Genomic DNA, 25,331 nt, shown 5'->3' with positions numbered 1-25,331 from the left:
AAATTATCGAGGGACCACTGTAGTGAATCGTAATGTTAATACTATCATGAGGTATCATTATTTCTGGAGATGGTACTGAAGGGAATAACAGGATATAAAGCTCCTGACTTGTAACTTTCTCCAAGTCAACAGCCTTTTAGATTCTAACCCATTAGCTTTACTTGCTAGAAAATACGATTCAGAGAATTCTAATTTGTGTTATTTCTAGTCCAGTCCTTTCCATTAAATACGGTGTATCTAATATTTTTTTAGGTGGCTTTATTATTCTTCTTGCTAATTGAGATAAACAAGACATTTTTGAGATTTATTTTTTAATAAAGACGCTAGGATAAAATCATATAAAATGTATTTATACGAAGATCATGTTCTCAGAAAACAATTATATGTTGATTTTGATAAAATCGTAAAGTCTCAAACTAACAATTGCACAAAAAAAACTGTCTAATGAAATATCTTGTTTGATTCAATTTGTAATGTGATCTCGTCTAAAAAAAAGTACAGACTCGTTTAAATTTCTTTGAATTTTTTTTAAAGCATTACATCTGATTCATCTTAATGTTAAGTAAAAACATTGTAGTATTTAAGCCATAATATAGAGATAGTTGACCAAGCCCTTTAGGATTTCATGACCAAAAAATCGACGATCTTGGTTACTCAATGTTCCATATGTATGTTCTTAATGTCTAGAGGAGGGTTTTTTTTAGGTCACTAGTTAATCTTTAATTTATTTTTATATAACACATTCACAGTATTTTTGTAAATTTTCCATAATATTTTAGCAGTACATATATCAACACCATATTCCCTTGCAAGCATAGCTATATAACTTGTCCTTATAAACTTTTCTCTTTATCGGTCGCTATAATAATTGTTGCGCAATCGATTCTTACAGCTCTTGGTGGTTTAGTAGTTTTCTCTTGAACACTTTTCTCTGTGAGTTTGAGAGTTAAATTGGTTTATTTTCATTTTTTTTTACCTTCAAAAATGCAGGGTCTTATTCGAACGCTGGTGTAATTCAATGGGAAAATTCCCCCAGGTCTATACCCTCTCTACCATATTAAGATGTTATATCCTAACAAAAACCGACATTTTCACAAAAAAACAATTTTATATGGTAGTAAACAAGATCTTTTAATAATATTGAGTACAGTATAATATCAAGAAAATCAACATATTTTGGATACATTGCATTCTACGAATACTTAGCTTGGCTGTTTTATCATCTTTTTCAATACAGGTGACTCGTAGCAGCTGAAGCACTTGTATGCTTTTTGAAATGGTAGCTTGAAGTATCTTGTTGAGACTTTATTTATATACAGCATATAATTCTACCAAGCCTATGTTTCTCTCCCAAAAATATCGGTACCAGCTTTTGTATTCCCTCTTTCTTTTTGGAGCAGAGAAGGGGGTTGGTAAAAGAAGAGAGAAATATTACATCTAAAAAAACGTGTTGGTTTAAGACTACACTTTCCCTCATCAACAATATAGTTTATAGGGTTTGGATATTTTATACTCATTAACAATAGTTTCCTTTACATATTCATACAAAAAATTACCTACTAAATATGAGAAATGCACATTTTTTAGTTATGATACAAAGAGAAAACATTAGCAGAATAACTCTGACATATTTCATATAGCACATATACATAAAAGGCAAACACTTATTTAACAGCACACATACTGGAAATGCAACAAATGTTCTCATCAGGTGCGACTTTATTTTACTAGATATAGTGCATGAAAGTTAACACAGCAAAAGAAAGGATAATCAAATATAAAGAAACTCATCTCGATTATTTAACTTTAAGATGATTTGGATGGCTGGTTATTATCTCCATTAACAAAATTCATACTGTAACCGCCCGAGTTAGGATCTTGTTGGAACTGGAAATTATTAGTCGAAAGTCCAAACTTTCCCAAGAGAGTATTTCCGAGATCTTTTAGTTTGCCCATCATTTCATCTTTCTCTTTCTCCATTTGGACCTTGATAATGTCTGGTAAGGTCCTCTCTGCCCTAGTACATTCTTTCCGTGTATAGGCATCCAAGTTAGGTGTTTTGACAAGTGTCTTATAGTCCTCTAGTGCTTCGGATAGTGCTGTGTAAGACCCAATCTTTTCATTAGCCTGAGCTCTTCGTAATAAAGCCTTGGTATATTCAGGATCCAATTCAATGGCTCGAGTACACATATCCCTTGCATCTTTTGGTTTACCCTTAATAAAAAACCATATAAAAATATTAAGTAGTCTTTCTTTTATGTATATATATATATATATATATTCATGATTGTATATCACCAATTTACCAATTTGAGATGACATGCAGCAATATTTGCAAAGTAAATTGCTCTATCTTTTTTTTGAGACAACGGGGAGACTACCAAAGCATTCTCATATTCCCCAATAGCCTTCTCAAATTCTGAGCTTGCAAAGGCCTGATTTCCAAGTGTCTTGTATTCATTTGCTTCCTCGATCAAGCGCTGAAGAAATAAAGAATGTCAGATAAAATAAGAGGAGCCTTATTATTCGTACTATTGTCATTCTTGGTGCTTGTTCTTGTTATTTTTGTTTAGTATAATTATTATTATTATTATTATTAATTTTAGTAATTTGTATACCTTTAGTTCTTCAGGTTGGTGCTCTTCGCAATCAAAGAATAGATCATCTTCTTCATCGGCTACAGCTCTATTGTCATTTGACAATGGTGCTGATGAATTGTCTTTTTTATTGTCATTTTGATCACTCTGAGCGGGTGTTGGCTTGGATTGTTCTGCTTTAGGGGAGACTACAAAGTTTGTTAAGATACATATACATTACATGCCAAAAGAGTCCAGAATATCTACATGGAATGAGTTTACCCTTTGGTACCTCCTGTTCGATAATCTCTTCGATAATGGCCATGATGAGAGGAATGAATTGTCTTTTTAGGTGCTTTCAAAGAAATTATACTGTGACTTTGAACAATCCAACTTGACCAATGTTACTAATGTCTCTGTAAAGACAAGAAAGTCTTACTAGCAATATTTTGACGATATCAATCGTTATACATCAACAATTTAATATATAAATATATATATATGTAAAATTGAAATAACCAATAATGCTACTTATACTTTCTACAAAAGTTCATTCAAGGCTTATTTGTAGATAACTAGTAAACTATTAGGTTTATTTTAGAATATCTTGTAATTCACTGAGGTTGGAACATATGATCACCGATTCTTAATTAAAGAGAAAGGAACAATCACACAGGACTTAAATAAAGGGTTCTTGCACACAAATATATATAAATATATACTTCTTTATCTACTATGAATTACATTTGATGTATTCAAACCATTTATTGGAGAAACATTATCTATTCTATTGTCCATATTGGTCATTATTGGATTAAGACTTTGTTCTGCCCTTTAATAAGAAAAGCACATATACACACAGACACGCAATTGCCCATTATGATAATAATAAGTATATATATATACTTATCTTTTTGAAAAAGATCATTTTTGCTTGAATGAAAAAGAAAAAGGCGATCTCTCTTGAAGCAGAACAAATCGCTGATGTCATTTGGCTTTCAATTCCCGTTTTTATTTTATTTTAAACTTTGGATAGATGCACCACACACCAAAGTAAGTGGGTAAGTTTATAAGGTCAAGAGACAAGAAGCATATCATGTCGGTCTATTATTTTGCTATCGTGGGTGCAACCGACAATCCAATTTACGAAGCAGACATAACTCCTTCTTCGAGGTCATCCACTCTCATCGACATTAGCAGGGTAGATTATTAAAGAGCGACATAATTTTATGTCTGGATATGCTTGGTCTTCCACAGTTCCCCCATCTCATTTTTTCCTGCAGAGAGACGACCACAAGCACCTCAACCAATTCATAACTCATGCTGCATTAGATGTTGTCGAGGAAATTCAGTGGACCAGTCAGGCGATGTAAATGATAATTATATGTTTTTTTATGCATGCTTAAGTAAATGTCTAAAACTTCAAGGTACCTGAAATCCATCGATCGATTCAATGAGTTTTTTGTGTCATCTTTCGTTACTGCTGGAAGTATCCTTTTATATGCACATATGGCATTAAATCTTCTTTTGACTATCATTTGTGTATATTGGTGTATAGATATATATGCATATATATATACACGTATACACGTATACTCCTTTACTCTTTTAATGTGTCTATTTCTAGATGTCAAATTAATGCTATTACACGATCAGAAATCAGAGGACAGCATCAAGAACTTTTTTAATGAGATATACGAACTTTACATCAAGGTAATGCAAATTTATGTGGTCAAATTTAATCTATGTACTTACAGGTGTGTGTGTATAGATTTTGATGAACCCCTTTTATGAAAAGAACTTTCCAATAACTAGTCAGCAATTTGATGTACGGGTCAAGGCAGTAGCCAGACGATTTCTTTAATTGAAATTGATTATTTTACATACATATATATATATCAATGCCTGGATTTTGAGAAAAAAAGAAATTATATATATTTTATAAAAACCTTTTTTTGTTACTATGAAAGTTTCTTTTGGTCCTATTACTTCTTTATTCATACAACCATAAGCTATTGCATATTTATATTTATATATTATATACATATACATATATGATTTGCACACATGTATTAATGAAGTTCTCTCAAGTTCTTTCTGAGTTTATTATTGTTATTTTAAGCACTGGATACGAACTTTTGCTCCAATGGGCCAGTTGATCTCATTGCCAAAAGCACCCACAGCTCCGATTAGAAGTGTAACACTGCAATAATGGTCACATTCTGTGATGACGCAACACTCTAATTTTTTTTTCGCACTCATTATCAAGAACGCAGCATTGTGCCCTACATCAGCCTAAACGTGTGTCTCTGGCTTCATCGTCCTTTGCTTCCTCTCTTTCACCTTAGTCCTGGTGAGTTTTTTCCCTTCTTCTACGTCTTTTTCATTTTGACTGCTTCTGCTTTATTGCCTTACTCAAATATTTAGACATTATGGAAATAATCAATGGAAAAAAAGCTTAAAAAAAGCCTAAACTATCCAGCCCTTTAGTCAGACTTTGCGTTATTTTATTTATTTATTTTTATAATTAATATTAATATTAATATTATTCTTAATATTAATATTTTGCATTCCAGATAGATATTTGAGACTTGACACAATCATGGACATTGCCACCCTCTTCTCACACACACTATCTCCCAGTAAATATCTGATCTCACCTACACAACAGTTTTTCTTTTATCTCTCTATCTCTTTTCTTTTTTATCTTTATTTTCTGACAACTGATTCTTTGTTTTATTTTTTGTAGATGCTACTCTTCGTGAGGAAGCTACTCACAAGTTGGAGCTATTCGCTCAAGAAAACTATGTATGTACTACGCAATGGTTAATTATGTACCATTTGAATCACACAAACTTATCAATCATTGATCTTGATTAGGAGAATTACGCGCTTTTATTAGCCCAACTTTTGGCAAACGACCAAGCAGACGATGCTATTCGCCAGGCTGCAGGCCTTGCATTTAAGAACACGTTGACAGCAAAGGTAAGCAGAGAGAAAGAGAGAGAAAACACAAATAAAGAAATAGCGAAGAGAGAAATAAGAATATAAACAAAAACAGAAGAGATAGAAAGAGAAATTAAGATATTGAAGAATTTCGGTGATTTAATTATTACAATCTATAGGAATATGCTCGTAAACAGGAGTGTGCTCACCGCTGGTTAGCTATGGCTGAAAACGTTAGAGCCAACATTAAGCAATTGGTAAAACACAAGAAAAGAACCACTATTATTACCATTATTATTATCATATTAAAAGCTAGTTTGTGATATAACTGAAAATAAGAATTGGCTGGAGATTAATATTGATTTTGTGTGTGGATTTTTATAGGCACTTGTATCCTTGACTGCGCCACGACAGACAGTTGGCAAGATTTCTGGGCAGGTAAACTATATTACATAAACGAACGAATATATATATATATATATATAGAGAGAGAGAGAGAGAGAAAAGGAGAAACAGAGGGACATTTAGACATTTACTGTTTCTGGCTTAGGTTGTTGCTGCTATTGCAGAAATCGAATTGCCTAAATACCAGTGGCCAGATCTGATCCAGATTCTGCTAGACAATGTGACTGTAGCAAACAACACCAACTTGAAACAATCCACTTTGCAGGCTATTGGTTACATCTGCGAAGCTACAGTAAGTCGAAACGATAGTGATATGTGTACATGTATACATCATATCCTTAATATTTTTTTCTTATTTCTCTTTGTATATTAAACATATGATTCTATCAGGACCCCGACGTTTTGGCAAATCAGTCTAACCAGATCTTGACTGCTATTATGCAAGGAGCTCGCAAGGAGGAGACAGAGTAAGGAAACAAAAATAACCCTTGACAAACTTGATTTCTTTAAAGTAGTTTATTGATTTGTTTATTTTTAAACTCATGATTTTTTTTACAGTCAGGAAGTCAGACTTGCTGCTATGCGTGCTATGTACAACTCTTTGGAATTCATTAAAGCCAACTTTGAACGCGATGTAAATATTTCCTCAAAATAACCTGTACCAGTAAGTGGGGTGTAGAAACAGAGATTGATAAAATTATTATTATTATTATATAGTCTGAGAGAAATTTCATTATGGAAGTGATGTGTGGTGCTACCCAAAGCGAATCCAGCCAAGTTCAGGCTGTTGCTTTCGAGTGTCTTGCAAAGATCATGCAACTTTACTATGACTACATGCGTGTTTACATGGAGTCTGCTCTGTTTGCAGTAAGTTATTGTTTGGAAAACACATCGTTTCTTTTTTTTTTTACGATTTTCTGACTTTGTATATAATAGCTTACCATCCAAGGAATGAGAAACCCAGATGAAAAGGTCCAATTGCAGGCTATTGAGTTCTGGTCTACTGTCTGTGATGAAGAATTGGCTATGAAGGAAGAAGCTTATGAGGTATAAATACATACATACATACATACATACATACATACATACGTACATATATAATCAACACAATCATTGGGTGGACTTCTGTGTGGATGTAGAAATGTGCGATTATGCTCTTTGAGGATTTATTTTGAAAGAAAGAAAAAGTTTCTAATCACATTATACTTTATATATATATATATATATTGATTCATTTAGGCACAAGATGCTGGTGAAGAACCAGAGCGCACTGTCCATATGTTCGCCGAAAGAGCTCTTGGTGATATTTTGCCCGTTCTTCTTTGGTTGCTCACCAAGCAAGAGGAAGATGAAGATGAAGACGAATGGACTGTTTCGATGGCTGCATCAACCTGTTTATCGCTGCTGGCTCAATGTGTTGGAAATATTATAATTGGACCTGTCGTTCCTTTTGTTGAGAGCAACATTCAGGATGCTGACTGGAGAAACCGCGAGGCTGCTGTTATGGCTTTTGGTTCTATTCTTGAGGGTCCTGATAACGAAATGCTCAAGCCTCTGGTCAATCAGGTAATAATCCAGATAATATTATATACATATATATATTATCACTGTAATCTTGTTATACACATGTATATTTACATGAATACCCACCCGTAGGCCCTTCCTGCTCTTATCAGCATGATGAGAGATCCTGTCGTTAATGTGAAGGACACTGTTGCATGGACTCTTGGCCGTGTTTCTGAATTGTTAATCGACTGCATTAAACCCAAGGAATACTTCCACGAACTCATCACTGCTCTTGTGCTCGGTCTCCAGGACAACCCTCGTATTGTCAGCAACTGCTGCTGGGTAAGTTTTTATTTAGTTAATTGAATAAGGTTTATTAAAAGCTGGACTTTAATTTTTCTCGAATTCTTTTAGGCATTGATGAGTTTGGCCGAACAATTGGGTCCTTCTCTTGGTGACGAGGTGCCAACCTCTCCCCTTTCCATGTACTATGAGGGTATTACCACTGCTCTTTTGCAGTTTACCGACCGATGCGACAACGAGGCCAATTGCAGAACCTCTGCCTACGAAGCAATCGCTACTCTCGTCATGCACTCAGCCAATGATTGTATCACTGTTGTTCAGAGCATTGCCCTTACCATATTGGACCGTCTGGATGCCAGTGTTTCATTGGAAAGCCAGATTGTCGGTTCTGATGAAAGAGCAGATCACTCTGAATTGGTATCTAGTTTACTCGGTGTTCTTACCAACTGCATCCGTCGTCTTTCGCGTGATATTAGCTTTGTTTCCGATCGTATCATGGCCGTAATTATGCGCCTGTTGAGCAACCCTAAGCAATCTACCGCTACTGAAGATGCCTTTTTGGCTGTTGGTGCTCTTACCAGCGCTCTTGAGAACGACTTTGATCGCTATGTTGAACCTTTTACTCCTGCTCTTTGCGCAGCATTGCAAAACCCTGCTGAATACCAACTGTGCTTCATTGCTGTGGGCATTATTGGCGATATCTGCCGTGCCCTTGGACCTGGATGGGCTCCCTATTGCAATATATTTATGAACCTCCTGGTGAACAACCTTCAAAGCCCTGTTCTTCACCGTAGTGTAAAGCCATGCATTCTGTCTTGTTTTGGTGATATAGCACTTGCCATTGGAGACAAGTTCGAGCCTTTCCTTGAAGTTGTCATGATGGTTTTGCAGCAGGCTGGTGGAATGCGTGCTGATGCAGACAACTATGATATGATCGATTATGTAAACACATTGCAAGAGGGCAATGTTGAGGCATATGTTGGTATTGTTCAGGGAATGAATAGCAGTGGAAAAGGTAAATATTTTTTTTATAAAAAAAAAAGGTCCTCATGATATAACAAGGCTAATTGACTTTACTATGATACATTGTTAGCATCCGTATTGTTGCCTTACGTTCCTAGCATCTTCCAATTTATGTCTTCACTTGCAATGGACACCAACCGCTCTGATTCTCTTACACGCTCTTTGCTTGGCTTAATGGGGTAAGCTTTGAAAAAAATAATATTGTATATTGACAGTTGGCTGACCTGAAATGTGTTGATTAAAGCGATCTTGCCGAGACATTCGGAACCCACTTGAAACAATTCTACTCTGCAGAATGGGTTGGCCATATCCTGCGTGAGGCTAGAGTGAGCCGTCATTATGGACAATCTACAAAGGAGACTGCTCGATGGGCTAAAGAGGTATATACTTTTGGTTCTTTACTTTATTTATTTGCTCGTTTGAGTCTGTAGTTTTGTAACTGACTGTATTATCTTTAACTGACTTTTTGTAATAGATGATTAAGCGGGCATGCCAGTAAATAGCTCTCTGTGTATACATATACAAGATTGAGAAAGTTTGAGGTGACGCTGGACTGGGTTGGTAACGCATCCCGTTTATTCTTTTCTATATCTTTTTCCTTAAAATACATCCCCTTTCTCCTTCCCCCCTTCCCCTTCCCCCCTTTCCCCTTTGATTATTCTCTCTTTTTTTTATTGTATTCATACATGTATTTTTGCTTTCCTTCTGCGTCGCCCTTTTTCCACCCCCATATACTTTGTCCGTTAACTACACTCACGCAATGAAGCATTTCTTTTCCTAAACCCCCCATCCCCATCCCCATTAAAAATATCCCCTCACTACAAAACGATATTTAGTCTATACATTCTAAACCTGAGAACAAAAGAATCGATTCTCCCTACCTTATTACATCGACCAAAGTATTGTTATTTAATAAGCTTAAAAAATCATCAGTAACAAAAAATAATAGAAGACATAATTACATTTTACAGACATTGTAAAGAATATCACAAAGTTTATTAGGCCTTTTAAAGACACAGAAAATATGATAGTTAATATGAGCGTGTGAGTATGGAGTAATATTTGTTGTAATAATTCATCTCTATTTGTGTGTACACTACAAACAATCCTAAATATTGTAGCCTATTTAGTGTGTACCTTATTTAACACTATAAGAAAAGGTATATATTTAAGGGTGTATTTTTCCCACCCTTCATTTTTATGAACATTTATATATTTCTACCGGGGAAAGTAAAGGTACACACCTAGGCATGTATTTTTCTCCATAGTAACATTCTTACAAAGTCAAATCAAAACCTTAATTAACTCGCCAAAGATTAAGAAGGGACCACTTCATACTCTTAGGTTGTTTCTCAATAAATATCTGGTCTTTCTTCTTTCTTGCAAGGCTCTGACTTCTACCTGAATATGGGTTAAACTGTTCAAGAGGTGCGTGTTTTTCTCGAACGTGTAATTATCTTTAAAGAAAATCCTATTGTTTTAACGAATCTTACAGAAGAAAGCTGTCTATTCTAAGCAATGTGTATCTCCATGTGATACCAAATAATACGAGAATTGCATGGTAAGTACACTTGAATAAAATGCCTACTATGAAAACATACGATGATTGAGCATCAGTAGCCAGAAATTATGGTAAATAAAAATTGGTTTCTGTTACAACAACCATTCAAATTTAAAACTAAAAAAGTATATACAAATGAACACATAGTAAGTGAATATGGCCATGAAATAAGCTAATGATTTTTAATTGTAAAAAGGAATATTATGGCATATTATTTAATTAAAATGCAACTATAAAATGTGGAAAGTACATATCGACGTGTTTTGAAAAGGTCATTTTCGCAAGAGAACGAAAATAAAATACTTTCAATTAAAAGTAAAGGGTCAAGACAGGAGGGTTTCTTTCTTTCAAAAAGCGTATACTATAATTGCCTCTTAAATCACCCCTTTCCGTTATGTAAAAAAAAGCTTATGATTTGTAGATATGCAATTATAAAGATATTAAAGCAACACTGAACTGCACAACGTTAAACTTATACAGTACTGCAAATAATATTTATTCATATATGCATTGATTTATTTATTGATCAAAAAGAAAATACAGTATATGCATCCTAAATGCCCATCCAGGAGAGTCTATCAATGTTCCGCATCTTGTTCTTGTGCTTCAAAATCTGCTGTAATAAAGAAAGAAAGAAATATAAAAGTATGTACCTGCAAAACCAAACACGGAGAAAAAATACGAGCCCAACGAGAAAAAATTTAACTAAAAACACACTACGAAGTTTGGGCCATCTCACTCATACGACACCCAGTGGATCAGCTCACCAAAGTGAAGGACGACTAGCCAATCGTCAAAAAAAAGTAATGAGGACGCAATTCCTTTAAACCCACATCTTCTAATTCTAAACTAATATCCTTGAAACCTTCAGCCTCGTACTCAGAATCCTGGACACCACCAGAGCTCAGTCAGGGTCCCGAAGGTTAATCTGTTGGCTTGAACCTCGTATATACAAAACAAGAACAAGGTAAAGTGCTGAGTTGTTTTGTTTTAGCTTATGTTTTGGAACGATTACTCACTGATTATGGAGTCCACCAAAGTACTTGCGCACTTTAATGAACTCGCCCGCTGGACCGCTATTTTTTTTTGGAAGAAAAATATGCAGACAAAACACATTAGCATCTTTTCACGTCAAGTTGGTAAGTAGTAAACATGGCAATTAGCAACAGATTCTTTCCCACAAGAACAAGAACAGGATTGTTTTTCCAGGCTTCTAGTTATGTTTGACTGTTAGTCTATTGCAAATAACAAATAAAAAGTTAGATCTTGCTCAAAGTTAAGTTCATGAGGCTGGTAGTATTAGCCATTCTCTCATTTTCTTGAATCTGTCAAAGTTGAAAATATGGAGCGCCTCTTTAAAGAGGAAAAAGGCGAAAATATGTTCAGGTTAACTTATGACACCGAAAGAGACATATTTGAGCTGGCTTTAACACGCAAGTGGTCTTTATATCCATTGCTTACCTGGTGTAAACGTAGACAGACCTAAAGGAAGGGAAATACAAATAAACAAACGCGTATGCCCTTGAAATATTTTTCTACGCCAATAAAGATGACAGCATCATCTATTTGTGATGCAAGCATTCTTACCCACTCTGAGAGAATTTATTAGAGCTGAGGTATTCAAGATTGTTATTAGGTTAGTATCTCAATAATGGGATAAGTAGATACTGTGAGAGTGTTATTTATTAAAGAGACAAAATAATATTGCTTATACCTGTTACTCTTAGAATTTTAGAATTCTTTAGTATTAAACGCTAATAGATTAAAAGCAAAGCAAAAAGAACAAGCTTAAAGAAATAAATATTTTATTATTTAATAAAGAGATATATAATACGAATCTTTTTTTTTTCCTATGAAAATTACACCATCATCATTTTATGTGATTTCTCTTTGTAAAGTTTAAAATTTGCTAAAATAACTGACTCAATTTTTTTTTTGTAAGTAGCATCATCACTATAGCATTAACTGTATATTTTAGTGAAGTATTCAGTCATTGTTGTTGCAAAATTGGTATTGCATTTATCGATTAATCAACCTTGTTCATAAAAAACTTGAGATTGATCTCGAGTAAACCGAAGGTGAGGTTATACTCTATTTTGGCCATATCCCTAACAGAACCCTCAGTATTTAATTTATACTACATAGTCTGGGGTAGCTGACTTTCCGGTACCAATTACCCCTCCTAATAAAATGTTAAACTTCGATTTCTTCAGTAGTATCAATTTCCTAATTTCTTTCATTTTTTATCTATATATGATTACCATTCCTATTTAGAGCTCTTAAAAAAGTCAGTGAACATATGTTATATCTTGCATAATAATACCTAAGCATCCGATAGTAATCCCATTCTCTTGAGAAAAAATCTTGCTACTTTCAACTATTGGTATAACTTCATTTCAATAAAACTCAGCCTTTAGTTCAAAATCACGCCCCTACCGTATTGTAATGAGATCCGGATAATATAGATATATACTCTGCTTCTTTTTCTACACCTTACTTGTCGGATAATATCATTTTGAAATATACGTGGATTTATTTTCTAGTACTTGTTGGGTCTCTTTTGTGTCTACTTGTACAAGCAAAAAAAACCTGGGCACTCTAAAAAGCGCACAGACCAGCTTAGAGTAACCTACGAATCTCCGTTATAGAAACTTGTACTCCACTTTAAGAGTTATTGCTACACCGATCCAAACTAAACCATTCGCTACTATTTTTACTTCTTTACTTCTTTGCTTCACTTTACTTTGCAAAGATATTTTGCACAGATGTTTTAGTTAAATTTTATAAGCTGCTATTACTGTCATAGAATAGTTACACAATCCTACTAAAAAGAGTATACAGCTATGTCACTGCTCTGACGTGGGAGGCAAAAAACACCCCTGGCAAAAAAAAGCGCAGTCCCAAACTTTAGTCGCAGACTGCGGGTATATCAAAATAAAGCCCATTCAACCGACACGGTTTTCTTCTCTTTAGCTTTTTTTATACTCTGGAGACGGGTACCCCCTGATTGCCTGTAGTTGAGTTTGACGCGCTACCTATGGGTGATTGGGAGACATTCTTTTTCCATTCTGTGCAGGAAAAAGCGGAAGTGCGTCGTCTCTAGCTTCTTAGTTAATTCTTAGAGGCGCAGATCAACATTGTTCTGAATTGTGAATTTAATTGTATAATTTCTGAAACAATGGCGACGAGCAATGTTTAAAAAAAGCTGCCGCCGAGTTAGCATCATGAAAGTTTATTGAGTGGAGGACGGGGAGGAAGTGGAGTTTACTGCCGACTCTTCATGAAACCCTTGTTCGAAGCTCTCTGGAACTGACGGCGTTGCTTGGTAGTCGAACACGCTGGACCCTGCTACTTTGTGGTAGGTTTCTCTGGTACGTTCGCAGGCCCTTCTCAGTGATGAGATAGGGTAGTTGGGATGAACCCGGTTGTTGTCTTACGCCACGGATTAACACCATTCCCACACCTCCTTCGCTATCAAGTCAGGTTTACGTCCTGAGGGAGATTGAGCCGCGTAATGCGGGGACAAAGAACTTGGTGTCATGCTTTTTATTTTTTTACATTAGTAAAAAAAACATTAAGTGAAATCATATAAAATAGAATAGCTTCTTTATGTATATCTTTAATAAATAAATAAAATAATTTTTAAGCTGTTGTTGACTCTAATAAAAAAAATACGCGTTCAAACTTTTTTTACTTGATTGAAGAGGTTAATGTTGTAATTAGGAGGGCTCAATTATAAGAAAAAATTAATCTAGTCGAATAAATATGAAAAGGAGCAAAGTAAAAGATACAATATAGTCTAATAACATGTATGCCTTTATCATTGTGTTTATTACCGCGTTTGATTGTACATGATGTTTTTGTCTATAAAGTCTGTAAGGAAGCCTCATAATAATTTCTGAGAATGCCGATGGTACGAGATATATTACTTAATTTAGCTAATCCTGATGGACATTGTAAAGATGTATTGAGAAGAGAAAGAGAGAAAGAGAGAAAAGTAAAAAAAAAGAAGAGAGATGAGAGGGAATGAAGAAATATGTGTTTGAAAGAGACACAGAAAATGCGCGGTGAATTGAATACACAAATTAATATTATCATTATATTTACACAGACTGTATACAAGAAGTTCAATATGGGTATATTTATAAACTAAGCATTATTATCTACAGACATTTTTGCACTTTGAATATCAATGAACGCTTCGTACCCTCCATTCGTTAACGCATATACACATACGCAATCATACTCACAGTGAAGAATATGACTTGAATTCGAATAAGAGTGAACAAAGTATTGACATAATACAAAATATATCCTCACAGTATTCTGCATAAAAACAACTTGTCAAAAAACTACAAATAGCTTTTCTTCTACACTTTAAATAGAAATTAACAGACAAAGTATATTGAGTAGCAAGACATAAATATCATAAAAGAGACACATTTTCATATTGAATTGTATAGAGTGGAGTGGGGTTTTGATACACGCCGGTTATTACAACTGATTTATTGACAGAGTTGATTTTCATGTCAATTTTTTTTTAGTTTTGGTTTGTTTAGATAAAAGTGCTCAAAAGATACTATGGTTTTGTCATTTCAATATTGTCAATTTTCTTTAAACGACTAACAAACTTTATTTTATTTTTTCACTTAATTTTGAAGGAATTGATAAAGATATATTATATCAATAAAAGACAAACTATTAATCTATATTGATAAAAAACTCTTATGCATATTTTCATATGTGAGATATTGAATGAAAGTGTTTTCTGAAAGTGTTTCAATCTGCTTAAAACCCTCTCCTTTTGGTAATGCCTACTAGAAAAGGGTACTATATCTCTAATCTATATAATAGAGTCCGTAAAATAATAAGGACATATGACCTTAGGAAGTCATAGGATAGGTCTGTCCTTTAGAGTATGTAATACTCTAAAATAAAATATGTATAGCTTAAGAAGAAATTAAATGCGGAATTTAGATTTTTCTTTTACAAATGTGATAATCCGCTTATCCTACTGTACTTCTTTACCAAAAAATACTTTGAAAATATCTTGAAAATAAATACATATTTATATGAACCTTCAAGTTACTCTTGCCTAACAATAGCTTCTTAGGGTGTACTGCCACACAAAATAACTGGAATTGGTCTGCATTAAAGATCTTTCAAAGTGTGATTCAAAAATTATAATGATAATAAGTATTATTCTTCTATCCTAGCTTGTAGCTTAGATCTTTAAAAGAATGAATTTTTTGATAAAAAAAAAGGGTGTAGCTTGCTATTTAATACGCTTGATCGTCTTATCTTTTTATTTTCTTATAAAAATACGTGTTTAAAGTTCTAGTAGCTTTAATGAATAAGGTGATTTACAATAAACTATTCCTTTTTTATATCTCTAAATAGGCAAAAACTATAAGCTTTTTGAATTTTTCTTCTTTTGAATGTCAAGAAAGCCTCATCAATTTAGGTCAAATCTTATACACCAGAATTGGTAAAACAGTCACGAATATTTTTGACTGTCGTCTGGAAAAAAAAAAGGTTTGTCAAATAGTCTACCAAGCTTCACTTGTGAGGTTGTTCCTTATTCGATTTATTTTTATATTTTATCTTTATATATAAAGAGAATTATACCATGTCAAAGCGTCAGGCCGAACACGATGATTTGAATGGCCATGGAAATGGAATTAACAATGCTAACCAAAGTCATGCAAAGCAATTAGCCGAACGTAATGCCATGGGTGAATTCGAGGATGCTTGGGACGACGAGATTGAAGAAGAGTCCGAAAATGAGGAAGGCATGGAGGAAGAAGAGGAGGCTGGTGAAGGTAAAAAAAAAAGAAAAAAGAATAGTAATAATAGTAGATCTGCCGGCGCATTTTCTTTTTTCAAAATACACACACACAATTATTAATTGGTTATGAATATCTAAATATATATTTTTTTCCTAATAATAATAAGGCATGGATGTTGACGAGAAAGAGGAAGACGAGGAGGAGCAAGAGTTGAAGTTGTATCTTCCGGGGCAACCCTTGGAAGAGGGTGAGGTTTTGGAGGCTGATCAGTCTGTCTATGTAATGCTCCACAACCTTGACGTTCGTTTGCCTTTTCTCAGTTTCGATGTTTTGGAGGATAAGTTGGGTGACGAGCGAAAGAATGTGAGTTGAATACCGTGAAATATAGTTATCGAAATAAGTTATCCATCTATATATCTGTATAATTGACATAATATTCACTTTTTTTGTAAAAAAAAAAAAGTTCCCTGCTACTGCATTTGTAGCAGCTGGTACCTCTGTTCCCGGTGTACGCGACAACGAGATTTTGGTTATGAAGATGTCTAACCTCCACAAGACACAACAGCATGGTATATTCATTATCAGCCAAGCAAACAATTGAATGCTTTGTTTACTCAACCATTTTCGTGTATTATGTATTTGTATATATATGCTTTATAGATTCTGACGATGAAGAGGATCCTGATGCTCTTGATGAAGATCCAGTGCTGGAGTATAAGTCTATCCCCCACGTTGGTTGTGTAAACCGTTTGAGAGTGATGCCCCAGCAAAAGGATAATCATATTGCAGCAACCTGGTCAGAGACTGGTAAGGTTCACATTTGGGATCTCTCTCCTTATATGAACAACTTGAGTGTTCCTACTACTCCTCTGCCAAAGACTGCAAAACCTCTTTATACTGTGCACAACCACGGACGTGAAGAAGGTTATGCTCTTGATTGGTCCCCTCTGGATACTGGCCGGTGAGTAATTGTTTATCACGAAGTATGGATATGGATTACATAGAAATTAAACGAAACCTTGTTTGTGTGTTTGTGCTATTAGCCTTTTGAGTGGTGACAACAATGGTTTAATCTACCATACAACTGTTACTGCCTCTGGATGCAACACCGATTCGGTTGCTTTTAAAGAACACAAGTCTTCAGTTGAAGATCTCCAATGGTCTCCTTCTGAACGTAATGTGTTTGCTTCTTGTTCATCTGATCAGACTGTCAAGATCTGGGATACTCGTAACAAAAAGCGTTCTGCAGTAAGCATTCGTGCCAGCGGTTCGGACGTAAACGTAATTACATGGAACAAGAAAGCAAGCTACTTGCTTGCTAGTGGTCATGATGATGGTGTATTCAGCGTCTGGGATCTTCGTATGTTCAAAGGGTAAGTCTGGATTCACGGAAGTATATCTAGTATAAAATGTGGGGGAAAGGGGTATCTAATTCCCTTTTAACAATATATATATAATCTACCTTTTAGTGGGCCAGGTGCAGGACCTTCTCCAGTTGCTACTTTCAAATGGCACACTGCTCCCATTACCTCAATTGAGTGGCATCCTACCGAGGAGTCGGTCTTGGCTGTATCTGGCGATGATGACCAGTTGACACTCTGGGATCTCTCTGTTGAGCCCGACACTGAAGAAGAAGGCAGACTGACTAGCAATGGTGTTGAGATTCCTCCTCAGCTTCTATTCGTTCATCAGGGCCAGTCTCAGATCAAGGAACTTCATTGGCACAGACAGATTCCCGGATGTGTTCTCAGCACATCAAACTCTGGTTTTAATATCTTCAAGACTATCTCCATCTCATAATTATATATATGTTTTATTTTTTCCTTATTTTTTTGTATTCTTGCCTCCCAAAAAACAAAACAAAAAAAGACTTCCCTTTTACAAGCCTATCCCTTCATTTCTATATTTCTTTCCCTCCTCTTCCTCTTCCTCTTCCTCTTCTTTTTCTTTTTCTCTTAAAGAAACCATGCACGCACCTAAAACTCCTCTACATAGATTAAAGAAGAAAATCCCAAAAGATTATTGATAATTACAAGTTGATAAATATTTATTAATGATTTTGTTTGTTTTGAGAAAAATCACTTGGTGCCCAAATACATATAAATTAAACCGCGAAATTCTAATAGGACAAAGGATAAACTAATGATACTGCTTTTTCGAATCCAATAACGAATATGTCTCCCTTGAACTTTTCTTCGTATTTGGATCCAATCTCCTGCCACAGAATGTACCATAATAAGGCTATCGTAGCTCCAAGTACAGACCCAACCAATACTTGAGGAAGACTGTGGTGTCCAAGTTCAACCCTCGACCATGCGACAAGAAAAGCAGTGAGTTGAACAAATATGACAAGAATTGAGCGCACTAATGAATACTCAATAGCATTTGCACTAAATGCTAGATGAATGTAGACAGCAAAGAATGCAATGACCTGGGAATGAGACGATGGCATTCCATAGCTAATTTTACTACGAACGTTTGATGAGTGGCTTGGACGAGGCTGCTTAATTGCGTTTTTTAGAATCTTTGCGGCGAATGCAGTGAGGACAGAGCCAACCACAAAATAAACTATGTGTAGTGAACGAATATAGAGCAGAAGGATTGCGGTCAAGACGGACACCCATGTACCCGCCTAAGACACAAAACAATACTGAGAAACTACACGTCTTTCAATATATATATATACATATTCTTTGGTTGTAATTACTCTTTATTTTTTTATTTTTTTATAATTATTGTTTTTTGTTTTTACCAACGAGAGCAAAGCTAGGATGAATTCCATTCGATGTCAAAGAGTGAGTATTTTGTCTTAACTGGTTAAGAACAGCTTTTGTACTTGAATATCGTAAAATATCTCCGCTTAGACGTTACTTTCAGGGGAACTATATCTCTCTCGCTCTCTTTCTCTCTTTGTGTGTATTTACCAACATAAATATTATAACTATATAAAGTTGTATATTGGGCAAAATAACCAGACCCATACTTCATTTTCTATTTTTCCCTTTAATTAATTGCAAAACCTACAGACAAATCAACAAATACAATTCCTTTCGTAATGCAATTAAGAAACTATCTCTTTGAGATCTTTAGTACACTAAGCTTTAGACCAACACTACGGAAAAAAAATATCCGTGTTTTGGGGGGTGCATTTTTTTTAATGTGATCAAAGCTGTACTTGGAGGTATATTAGGGAAAAAGGCCGAAAAACGAGTAATTTTATATCAAGCTTCTATACCCTAAAAAGGATATTATATACTTTTATAAATACACTCTGTATTAAGTAATAATAAAAGTCAGATATACGGTAAAACACTATACAAGACCTACTTTTAAGAGTTACTAGCTGCTATGAATGGATCTTCTTTTTCAATAAAAAGTACCAAAAATTATTCATAAGTTATTAAATAAACTATTAAACATTTCAGCACCAATTTGTTATACAATATGCACTTTACTTTTTGTTTAAATATAAAAATACTTTTGAACATTCTTATCCTAAAAATGCAACTTAAATCTTTAGATTGTGCGACTTACAAATGCGTTTCGATGTACGTAAGCCAAGAGAAGCATAGTCGAAGAATATAGTAGTGGGTAAATTACTGCAAATTCATATCCTTTCTTGTGTAATTTTTCTATTAGTAATACTGGTCCCAACAAGAGAATCTTATAAGGGCTAGTAAGGCAATAACGATGGCGTCTTATTAATGTCATTGTGTACACTCAATAAATAATTTAAGAGGTATGAACACATTTAAAGTTAAGCATAAACTTCCAAATGGTGCGACTTTATTTTCTGGAAACAGTGTATATTATACAGGTGAACAAACAAATATATATATACATATATATGTATGTGTGGGTGGATGTGTGTGTGTGTGTGCGTTATTTTTTTTTTTAAAAAAATAAAGTCTTGGAAAAACAACATATATATAAATGTATAGAAAGAGAAGAGATATACGTACTGATAAGAACAAAAAAACAGCAGCAACAGCAATAAGAAAACAACAAGGATTTGAGAAGGGTGATGGAAAGGGAAGGTTAGGGAAAAGTACAAGAAGAAGATGGCTTGAGGAGATCTTATTTTCAAGTTATTTTTTTATATCAAGCTAATGGTTTTCACCATTAGGTCTACCCGGGAATATTCCAGGCGGCAGATTGCCCATGTGTCCAAATGGTGTACCTCTGTATGGAATATCGTTAGGGTGGGATTGGGTGTGGAGCGGAAGCATCATTCCAGGATGAGGAGGACCTCTCATGCCAGGTGGAGTAGACATGGAAGCCATACGTCCCATCATTCCCATATGGGGTTCCCCAAATCCACCCATGAAGGGAGGAGGATGTCCCATAGGATTCTGATGGTGTAATGGATGTTGCTGAGGTTGTTGATGTTGAAGTTGTTGAGGTTGCTGAGGTTGCTGAGGTTGCTGAGGTTGCTGGTTTTGTTGAGGGTGAAATGAGGGATGAGGAGGTGTCATAAACATTTTGAAACCGTTTGGACTATCTTGTCCAAAATTTTCGTTATGGACAGAAGCACCAAAAACAGTAGGCACACCTTGGATATGACGCTCGACCATCGAAAATCGAGGTTCCACTTGATCTCTTGGCAAAGGTGGCGGCGGTTGTTGTCCACCAAGAATCTGAAGGAATGTACTCTGTGATTTTGACACATCACTCTCTTGGCCGTTAGAATCTTCAGTTATTCGAACGGACATAATCGCAGGATCTTGAAATGGTAATGCTATCAATGGTTATCATCATCAGCGACTAGAGTCGAACCCCGGCTATATAATCTATCCGTCTATAATCATATAATTCTTATCTTGGATCATACCTTTTCCTGTTTCCTCTTTCTCGTTGTAGGCCGGGTGTGCTGTAGCAGCCTTGCGAAGGAACTCCCCAAAAAAGTTTTGAGCTTCCTTTCTGACATCAGGTTCTCCATAGATTGACCTGTTCTCAAACTCTGGTCTCATGGGCATTCCAGCAGAAGATGTCATTCCTCCAGAAGGCGGCATACTTCCCATTGGTAGCATCCCACTATTACCAACGCTGCCATTGCCACTACCACCATTCCCCCCTGAGAAGGGCAGGCCAGTAGATTGAGAAATTGGACCAGGTTCATGGCTTCGTAAAGGACTGCCACGATAACCTCTTTCAGATAATACATGTTCCATTGGAGGTTGTCTTTGCTGCTGCAACTGACGAGGAGGTTCTGTGTGGGGTTGCCAGCCATCCTGTCGTTGCATACTACCACCAACTGAATGGAATGGATCCTGCCGTTGTGCAAATCGTTTGTTATCATCAGCATTTGGCTCTGAGTGTTCAGGACTAATATCAGAGAAGCCAGGGGGAGCAAACTGTCTGTTCATAGGATTATTATTTCTTGGACTTCCTTGAATTGGCTGTTGTTGCACCATAGACCGTAAAAATGTGTGGTCCTGTGTGCGATCTTCTGGTCCGAATTGAGCGAATTCATCAAGAGGTGCTAAAAAGTTAGTATTCTGCTGATTTTGATTATATTGCTGGTTGTTGTGGAGATGATTTTGAGTTTGGTTGTGATTGTGATGATTTTGGTTGTGGTTATGTTGCATAGGATGAGAAGCATTAGGGCCTTCAGCAAATAATTGATGTGCTGAATTGGGCCCCATATCCACTGGTCCAGCAGGTTGGTCTAAATGCCTTGCCTGAGGAGATGGGCGGATAAAGACATGTTCTTCAGTGGCAGGTGTGTGGGGCTTGGCAAATTTTGGTGTCTTCCCTGCCCTATTGGCAAGTTCGTCTTGAAGCAATCCAAAGCTAATATTTACATTCGGAAGAAGAGCTCTAAAATCTTCTCTCATAGACTTTACAGAATCATCACGAATATGTCCAGGCGGAGCTCCATCTTGAACAGACAGACCACGTAGTTCGTTTCTCAAATTTGCAAAATTGGGGCTTTCGATAGATGGAGGTATCATAGGTGGGATACCCATTAGATCAGGTCGATCCATGGGGGAATGGCGCATGATAGGATGCTGATGAGGGTGAGGGGGAAACATACCGGGGGGAGGACCATGAGTAGGAAATGGTGGAGGGGTTTGTCCTCCATGAAAGTCAGGTGAGAATCCAAAACGGGGAACAGGTTGACCATATCCGTGGAATAATCCAGAGGCTTCCAACATTTGTTGAGAATGCTGCAGGCGCCTTGAAGCAATTAGAGAGGGATCTTGGCCGTTGAACGGATCGAAACTACGCGAGAACCAATCTGGAGGAGCAGCTAAGCCTGGAGGAGCAGCAGGGGGAGTACGACGAATATTACTATTATTTGCCATTGTTGGCAATGAGAGATTATTGTTGCCAATAAATGGAGGTTGGTTGGTGTCGGATACAGACACAGGGGATTGATCAGCTATGTCCTGGTTGACGAATAAAGTTGAATTCTCCATTGTATCCATAGGTTTGCCCAGTCCAGCAAACTTTGTGGCCTGGTCATCTTGGAGGTCTTCCTGAACCTTTTCGGAACTATAGGTCTGTCTCTGAGAATTCTGTATGGTGTTGTCAATATCACCCGTATCTGGTAGGTAAGTGATAGTTGTGTGTTCATTTGTAATATCGTCATCGATGCTGAGATCATTTTCACTATCCTCGTATTCTTGATCTGCTTCATTGTCTGAAACATGACCAAGCTCAGAGTCTGTAAAAGAAGGCTCGTCTAATGTCTGTGATGGCGAATTATGTTCATTTGGATAATTAAGGTCTTCGTTTTCTCGGGCCAAATTATCCACACACATCTCCTCTGCCTCATTCTTGTCGTCATTAGGAGTAATATTATCATTTTCCTCATTTGATTGAGCTGGTGTATCAACAGGTTTATTGATTCCCACACTCGTATCCACACTCTCGTCCGCGCTTTCGTCCAAGCTCTCACCAATGCTTGCATCCTCATCATTGGGGTGAGTATCACCACTGTGTGTGTCCACAGATTCTTCGTTTGAGACCTCGTTTGTATCAATAGGCAACTCTTCCTTGATTTCTTCCGAAAGTTGTTTCTTTAAGATTTCTTTAGGATCATCCTGAACAACATTCTCTTCCTTAATTTCAGCTGGTTGAACAGTAGGTTTGACTGATGTAACAGTTCCCTCGGCTTGAAGTCTAGGATCGATTGATGGCTCGTCAAGATAGATAATCTTTCTGGTCTCGGTTGGTTCAATTTTGGGAAGGATCTTCTCAAAGTTGGTATTACCCCATGCGGCTTCTGATTCCTTAGATTTTGGCTTAACAGTAGTACCGATAGCAGTCTTTGCTTCTCTTTTGGCCTCTTCGAAATCTTCAAGCCGGACCATTTTTGTTTTGAGTTTCTTTTCTTTCTTTCGAGGAAGTGCTTGGGAATGTTTGGGTTTTTGTGGGGCAGTCAATGCGGCTGTCAGAGATGGACCAAATGTATCGGGTGTAACAATACTATCTGGACTGGCCGTACTACTACTACAGTTGACTCCCTTTGCCCATGATGCAGTAGCCGGAAGGGCCGGTTTCTCATCTTCAACTCGTGTATTTTCAGAGACACTTTTTGTTGGTGTGACAATTTTTGGTCCAACAGGTACTGTCTTTGGTGCCGCGTGTGGGATTTTCGGTGTAGACCTTTGTGCTTTGGGTGTAGAAGGTGTTTTAAGGGAGGTTGACGGAACAGACTTTGAAACAGCCGAAGGTCTTTCTTCTTCTTCAAATTCATGCGCCTGGTCTTGCTCCATTGGTACTTCCTTGACAATATCGATCGGCTTCACAGCGATAACCTTCGGAATTGGTGCCCAAGGTGATGCTTTGCGCGGTACCTCAATAGAAGGTCCGGCAGTAGCAGTAGAAATGGTATTAGGGGTACCAGTGGAGCTAGAGCTGGCACCAGCGGCAGCATTTGCCGCTATACCAAGAGTGATCCCACTTATTGGTTTTGTAGCTGTTACAGTAGCCACGGTGCGTTTGTTTGGGTAAGTCTGGGTAGTTGATCCGGTTGGATGCTTGGTTCTACGGATACATTTTTATATTAGCCCTCTCATAAGAATTATATTAGCTTGTACGCACCCAATTGCTGGATTTTCTTTGCTGTAACTGTCCACATCATCTCCTGGTTCATGTAAATACATGCAATTTGGGTTTGGGCATGGCATATTCCGCAAATAGTAGGTACAATATTTGGTTGTTCCGTACGAGGCCCTGTTCCCCAAGTGGTGAATACACTAAAGACTAATTTACCCCCACTTTTCTTTATAGGGTTGATTGTCCTCCTAATGGATATACATTTACCTTATAACCTTGCCGTCACACACAGCCCCATTGAGTCCAGCAATTGCCTTTGCAGCATCTTCTTTCCGGGCATAGGTCACATATATACCAACCGAAACCTGGGATGATGATTGCTGTGCTGATGGAACAGATCGTTTGCTAACAACGAGTTTATTGATCTTGCCATACTTCTTAAAGAATTCGTTCTACAGACAAGAGTGAGTTCTCTGTGACCAAGCCATGGTAAGCTAAATATCGTTTTTAATATATTTATAGATATTAATTTATTATTACCTCTAAGCTAGCATGTTTTGAACCAAGACCAAGAACATATACAAGGTTTTTTTGGACGACTCGCATACCAGACAATTGTCGCCTATTCGGGTCTCGCATGTCACGCTGCTGGCGTTCCTTTTCCTTCTTCTCCTTTTTGCTACGTAAAATCTCCTCTGCGCTCACAGGAACAAATTCGACAATCTGATCAGTATATGCTCGTCTGCATGCCGGGCAACGACCATTAAGGTTTGTTTTTATGTGATGCCAGCAGAATCGACAAATCTGTTGAAATTGTATGTTTATATTAGAGCCACAAGATTTTTGCTTGTGAACATCCCAGTACTACCAGAGGAAATGTTCCCCTACCTGGTAGCCGCATGGACAAGGCCTGAATTTACAATCTGCAATGTCAAATTCCTCCATGCACAGAGGGCAATCCAAGTCTTCGTCGTCTGAAGCCATAGTCAAAAGTAAGGCGTGATGAGAACCGAGCTCCTGTTATTTTTTTTCTTGTTATAAATGAACTCAAAGATGATAACAGAGCGCGTTTTGGCGATGATAACTTTATGGCTCAAAGAAGTTTTTTTTTAAAAATAAAAATAAAAAAGGGATTTTAATAGGTGAGTTTTGTAAAGAGAGAAAGAGAGAGGGTCAGGAGGGACAACCAATGGAACGGACTCTATGTGACAGAAA

The 25,331-nt window shown here is 36.5% G+C and overlaps 7 protein-coding genes across 7 annotated transcripts; 3 read left to right on the top strand and 4 right to left on the bottom strand.

Annotated features, from left to right (window-relative positions):
* Nucleotides 1–1,806: 1,806 nt before the first annotated feature.
* On the bottom strand, nucleotides 1,807–2,357 carry PHYBLDRAFT_107422 (hypothetical protein; the record flags this gene model as incomplete). The annotated part of the gene is made up of 2 exons (XM_018427996.1): nucleotides 1,807–2,214; nucleotides 2,307–2,357. Coding segments are annotated over 2 exons (459 nt in total), but the record flags the coding sequence as incomplete, so codon positions are not given.
* Nucleotides 2,358–3,650: 1,293 nt separating this feature from the next.
* PHYBLDRAFT_157579 (hypothetical protein) lies at nucleotides 3,651–4,461 on the top strand. The gene is made up of 5 exons (XM_018433643.1): nucleotides 3,651–3,777; nucleotides 3,860–3,945; nucleotides 4,004–4,065; nucleotides 4,204–4,289; nucleotides 4,348–4,461. Exons 1-5 carry the CDS (start codon nucleotides 3,673–3,675, stop codon nucleotides 4,438–4,440), a joined length of 432 nt encoding a protein of 143 aa, XP_018296585.1. The 5' UTR covers nucleotides 3,651–3,672; the 3' UTR covers nucleotides 4,441–4,461.
* A 428-nt stretch (nucleotides 4,462–4,889) lies between these two features.
* Nucleotides 4,890–9,643, top strand: PHYBLDRAFT_122002 (hypothetical protein). Its single transcript, XM_018428842.1, has 17 exons — nucleotides 4,890–4,929; nucleotides 5,153–5,218; nucleotides 5,326–5,384; nucleotides 5,457–5,561; nucleotides 5,702–5,779; nucleotides 5,907–5,960; nucleotides 6,073–6,219; nucleotides 6,318–6,394; nucleotides 6,486–6,561; nucleotides 6,645–6,794; nucleotides 6,864–6,974; nucleotides 7,167–7,493; nucleotides 7,584–7,775; nucleotides 7,848–8,751; nucleotides 8,830–8,938; nucleotides 9,004–9,139; nucleotides 9,235–9,643. Exons 2-17 carry the CDS (start codon nucleotides 5,179–5,181, stop codon nucleotides 9,256–9,258), a joined length of 2,589 nt encoding a protein of 862 aa, XP_018296584.1. The 5' UTR covers nucleotides 4,890–4,929; nucleotides 5,153–5,178; the 3' UTR covers nucleotides 9,259–9,643.
* Nucleotides 9,644–13,552: 3,909 nt separating this feature from the next.
* On the bottom strand, nucleotides 13,553–13,861 carry PHYBLDRAFT_140614 (hypothetical protein; the record flags this gene model as incomplete). Its single annotated transcript, XM_018430433.1, has 2 exons — nucleotides 13,553–13,752; nucleotides 13,810–13,861. 2 exons carry the CDS (start codon nucleotides 13,859–13,861, stop codon nucleotides 13,553–13,555), a joined length of 252 nt encoding a protein of 83 aa, XP_018296583.1.
* Nucleotides 13,862–16,015: 2,154 nt separating this feature from the next.
* Nucleotides 16,016–17,900, top strand: PHYBLDRAFT_88621 (hypothetical protein; the record flags this gene model as incomplete). Its single annotated transcript, XM_018443694.1, has 6 exons — nucleotides 16,016–16,175; nucleotides 16,318–16,472; nucleotides 16,573–16,678; nucleotides 16,770–17,070; nucleotides 17,153–17,482; nucleotides 17,579–17,900. Coding segments are annotated over 6 exons (1,374 nt in total), but the record flags the coding sequence as incomplete, so codon positions are not given.
* A 241-nt stretch (nucleotides 17,901–18,141) lies between these two features.
* On the bottom strand, nucleotides 18,142–18,896 carry PHYBLDRAFT_130757 (hypothetical protein). The gene is made up of 2 exons (XM_018429383.1): nucleotides 18,862–18,896; nucleotides 18,142–18,741 (listed from the first exon to the last, which is right to left on the bottom strand). Exons 1-2 carry the CDS (start codon nucleotides 18,889–18,891, stop codon nucleotides 18,229–18,231), a joined length of 543 nt encoding a protein of 180 aa, XP_018296581.1. The 5' UTR covers nucleotides 18,892–18,896; the 3' UTR covers nucleotides 18,142–18,228.
* Nucleotides 18,897–24,118: 5,222 nt separating this feature from the next.
* On the bottom strand, nucleotides 24,119–25,100 carry PHYBLDRAFT_18460 (hypothetical protein; the record flags this gene model as incomplete). Its single annotated transcript, XM_018438958.1, has 4 exons — nucleotides 24,119–24,293; nucleotides 24,384–24,568; nucleotides 24,657–24,920; nucleotides 25,005–25,100. 4 exons carry the CDS (start codon nucleotides 25,098–25,100, stop codon nucleotides 24,119–24,121), a joined length of 720 nt encoding a protein of 239 aa, XP_018296580.1.
* Between the last annotated feature and the right edge of the window lie 231 nt (nucleotides 25,101–25,331).

This window comes from Phycomyces blakesleeanus (genome assembly GCF_001638985.1).
Source record: "Phycomyces blakesleeanus NRRL 1555(-) unplaced genomic scaffold PHYBLscaffold_3, whole genome shotgun sequence".
NCBI classification, from domain to species: domain Eukaryota; kingdom Fungi; phylum Mucoromycota; class Mucoromycetes; order Mucorales; family Phycomycetaceae; genus Phycomyces; species Phycomyces blakesleeanus.
The sequence above is the reverse complement of the archived record's forward strand: the minus strand, read 5'-3'. Positions and strand labels throughout refer to the sequence as shown.

Coding starts and splice junctions, on each gene's coding strand:
- PHYBLDRAFT_157579 (XM_018433643.1), top strand. CDS start 3,673: ATGTCGGTCTATTATTTTGCTATCGTGGGTGCAACCGACAATCCAATT. Junction 3,778..3,859: donor CTCTCATCGACATTAGCAGG/GTAGATTATTAA, acceptor TTTTTCCTGCAG/AGAGACGACCACAAGCACCT. Junction 4,290..4,347: donor TATACGAACTTTACATCAAG/GTAATGCAAATT, acceptor GTGTGTGTATAG/ATTTTGATGAACCCCTTTTA.
- PHYBLDRAFT_122002 (XM_018428842.1), top strand. CDS start 5,179: ATGGACATTGCCACCCTCTTCTCACACACACTATCTCCCA. Junction 5,780..5,906: donor GAGCCAACATTAAGCAATTG/GTAAAACACAAG, acceptor GGATTTTTATAG/GCACTTGTATCCTTGACTGC. Junction 6,220..6,317: donor GTTACATCTGCGAAGCTACA/GTAAGTCGAAAC, acceptor TGATTCTATCAG/GACCCCGACGTTTTGGCAAA.
- PHYBLDRAFT_130757 (XM_018429383.1), bottom strand. CDS start 18,891: ATGGAATTCATCCTAGCTTTGCTCTCGTTG. Junction 18,742..18,861: donor TCCTAGCTTTGCTCTCGTTG/GTAAAAACAAAA, acceptor TTTGTGTCTTAG/GCGGGTACATGGGTGTCCGT.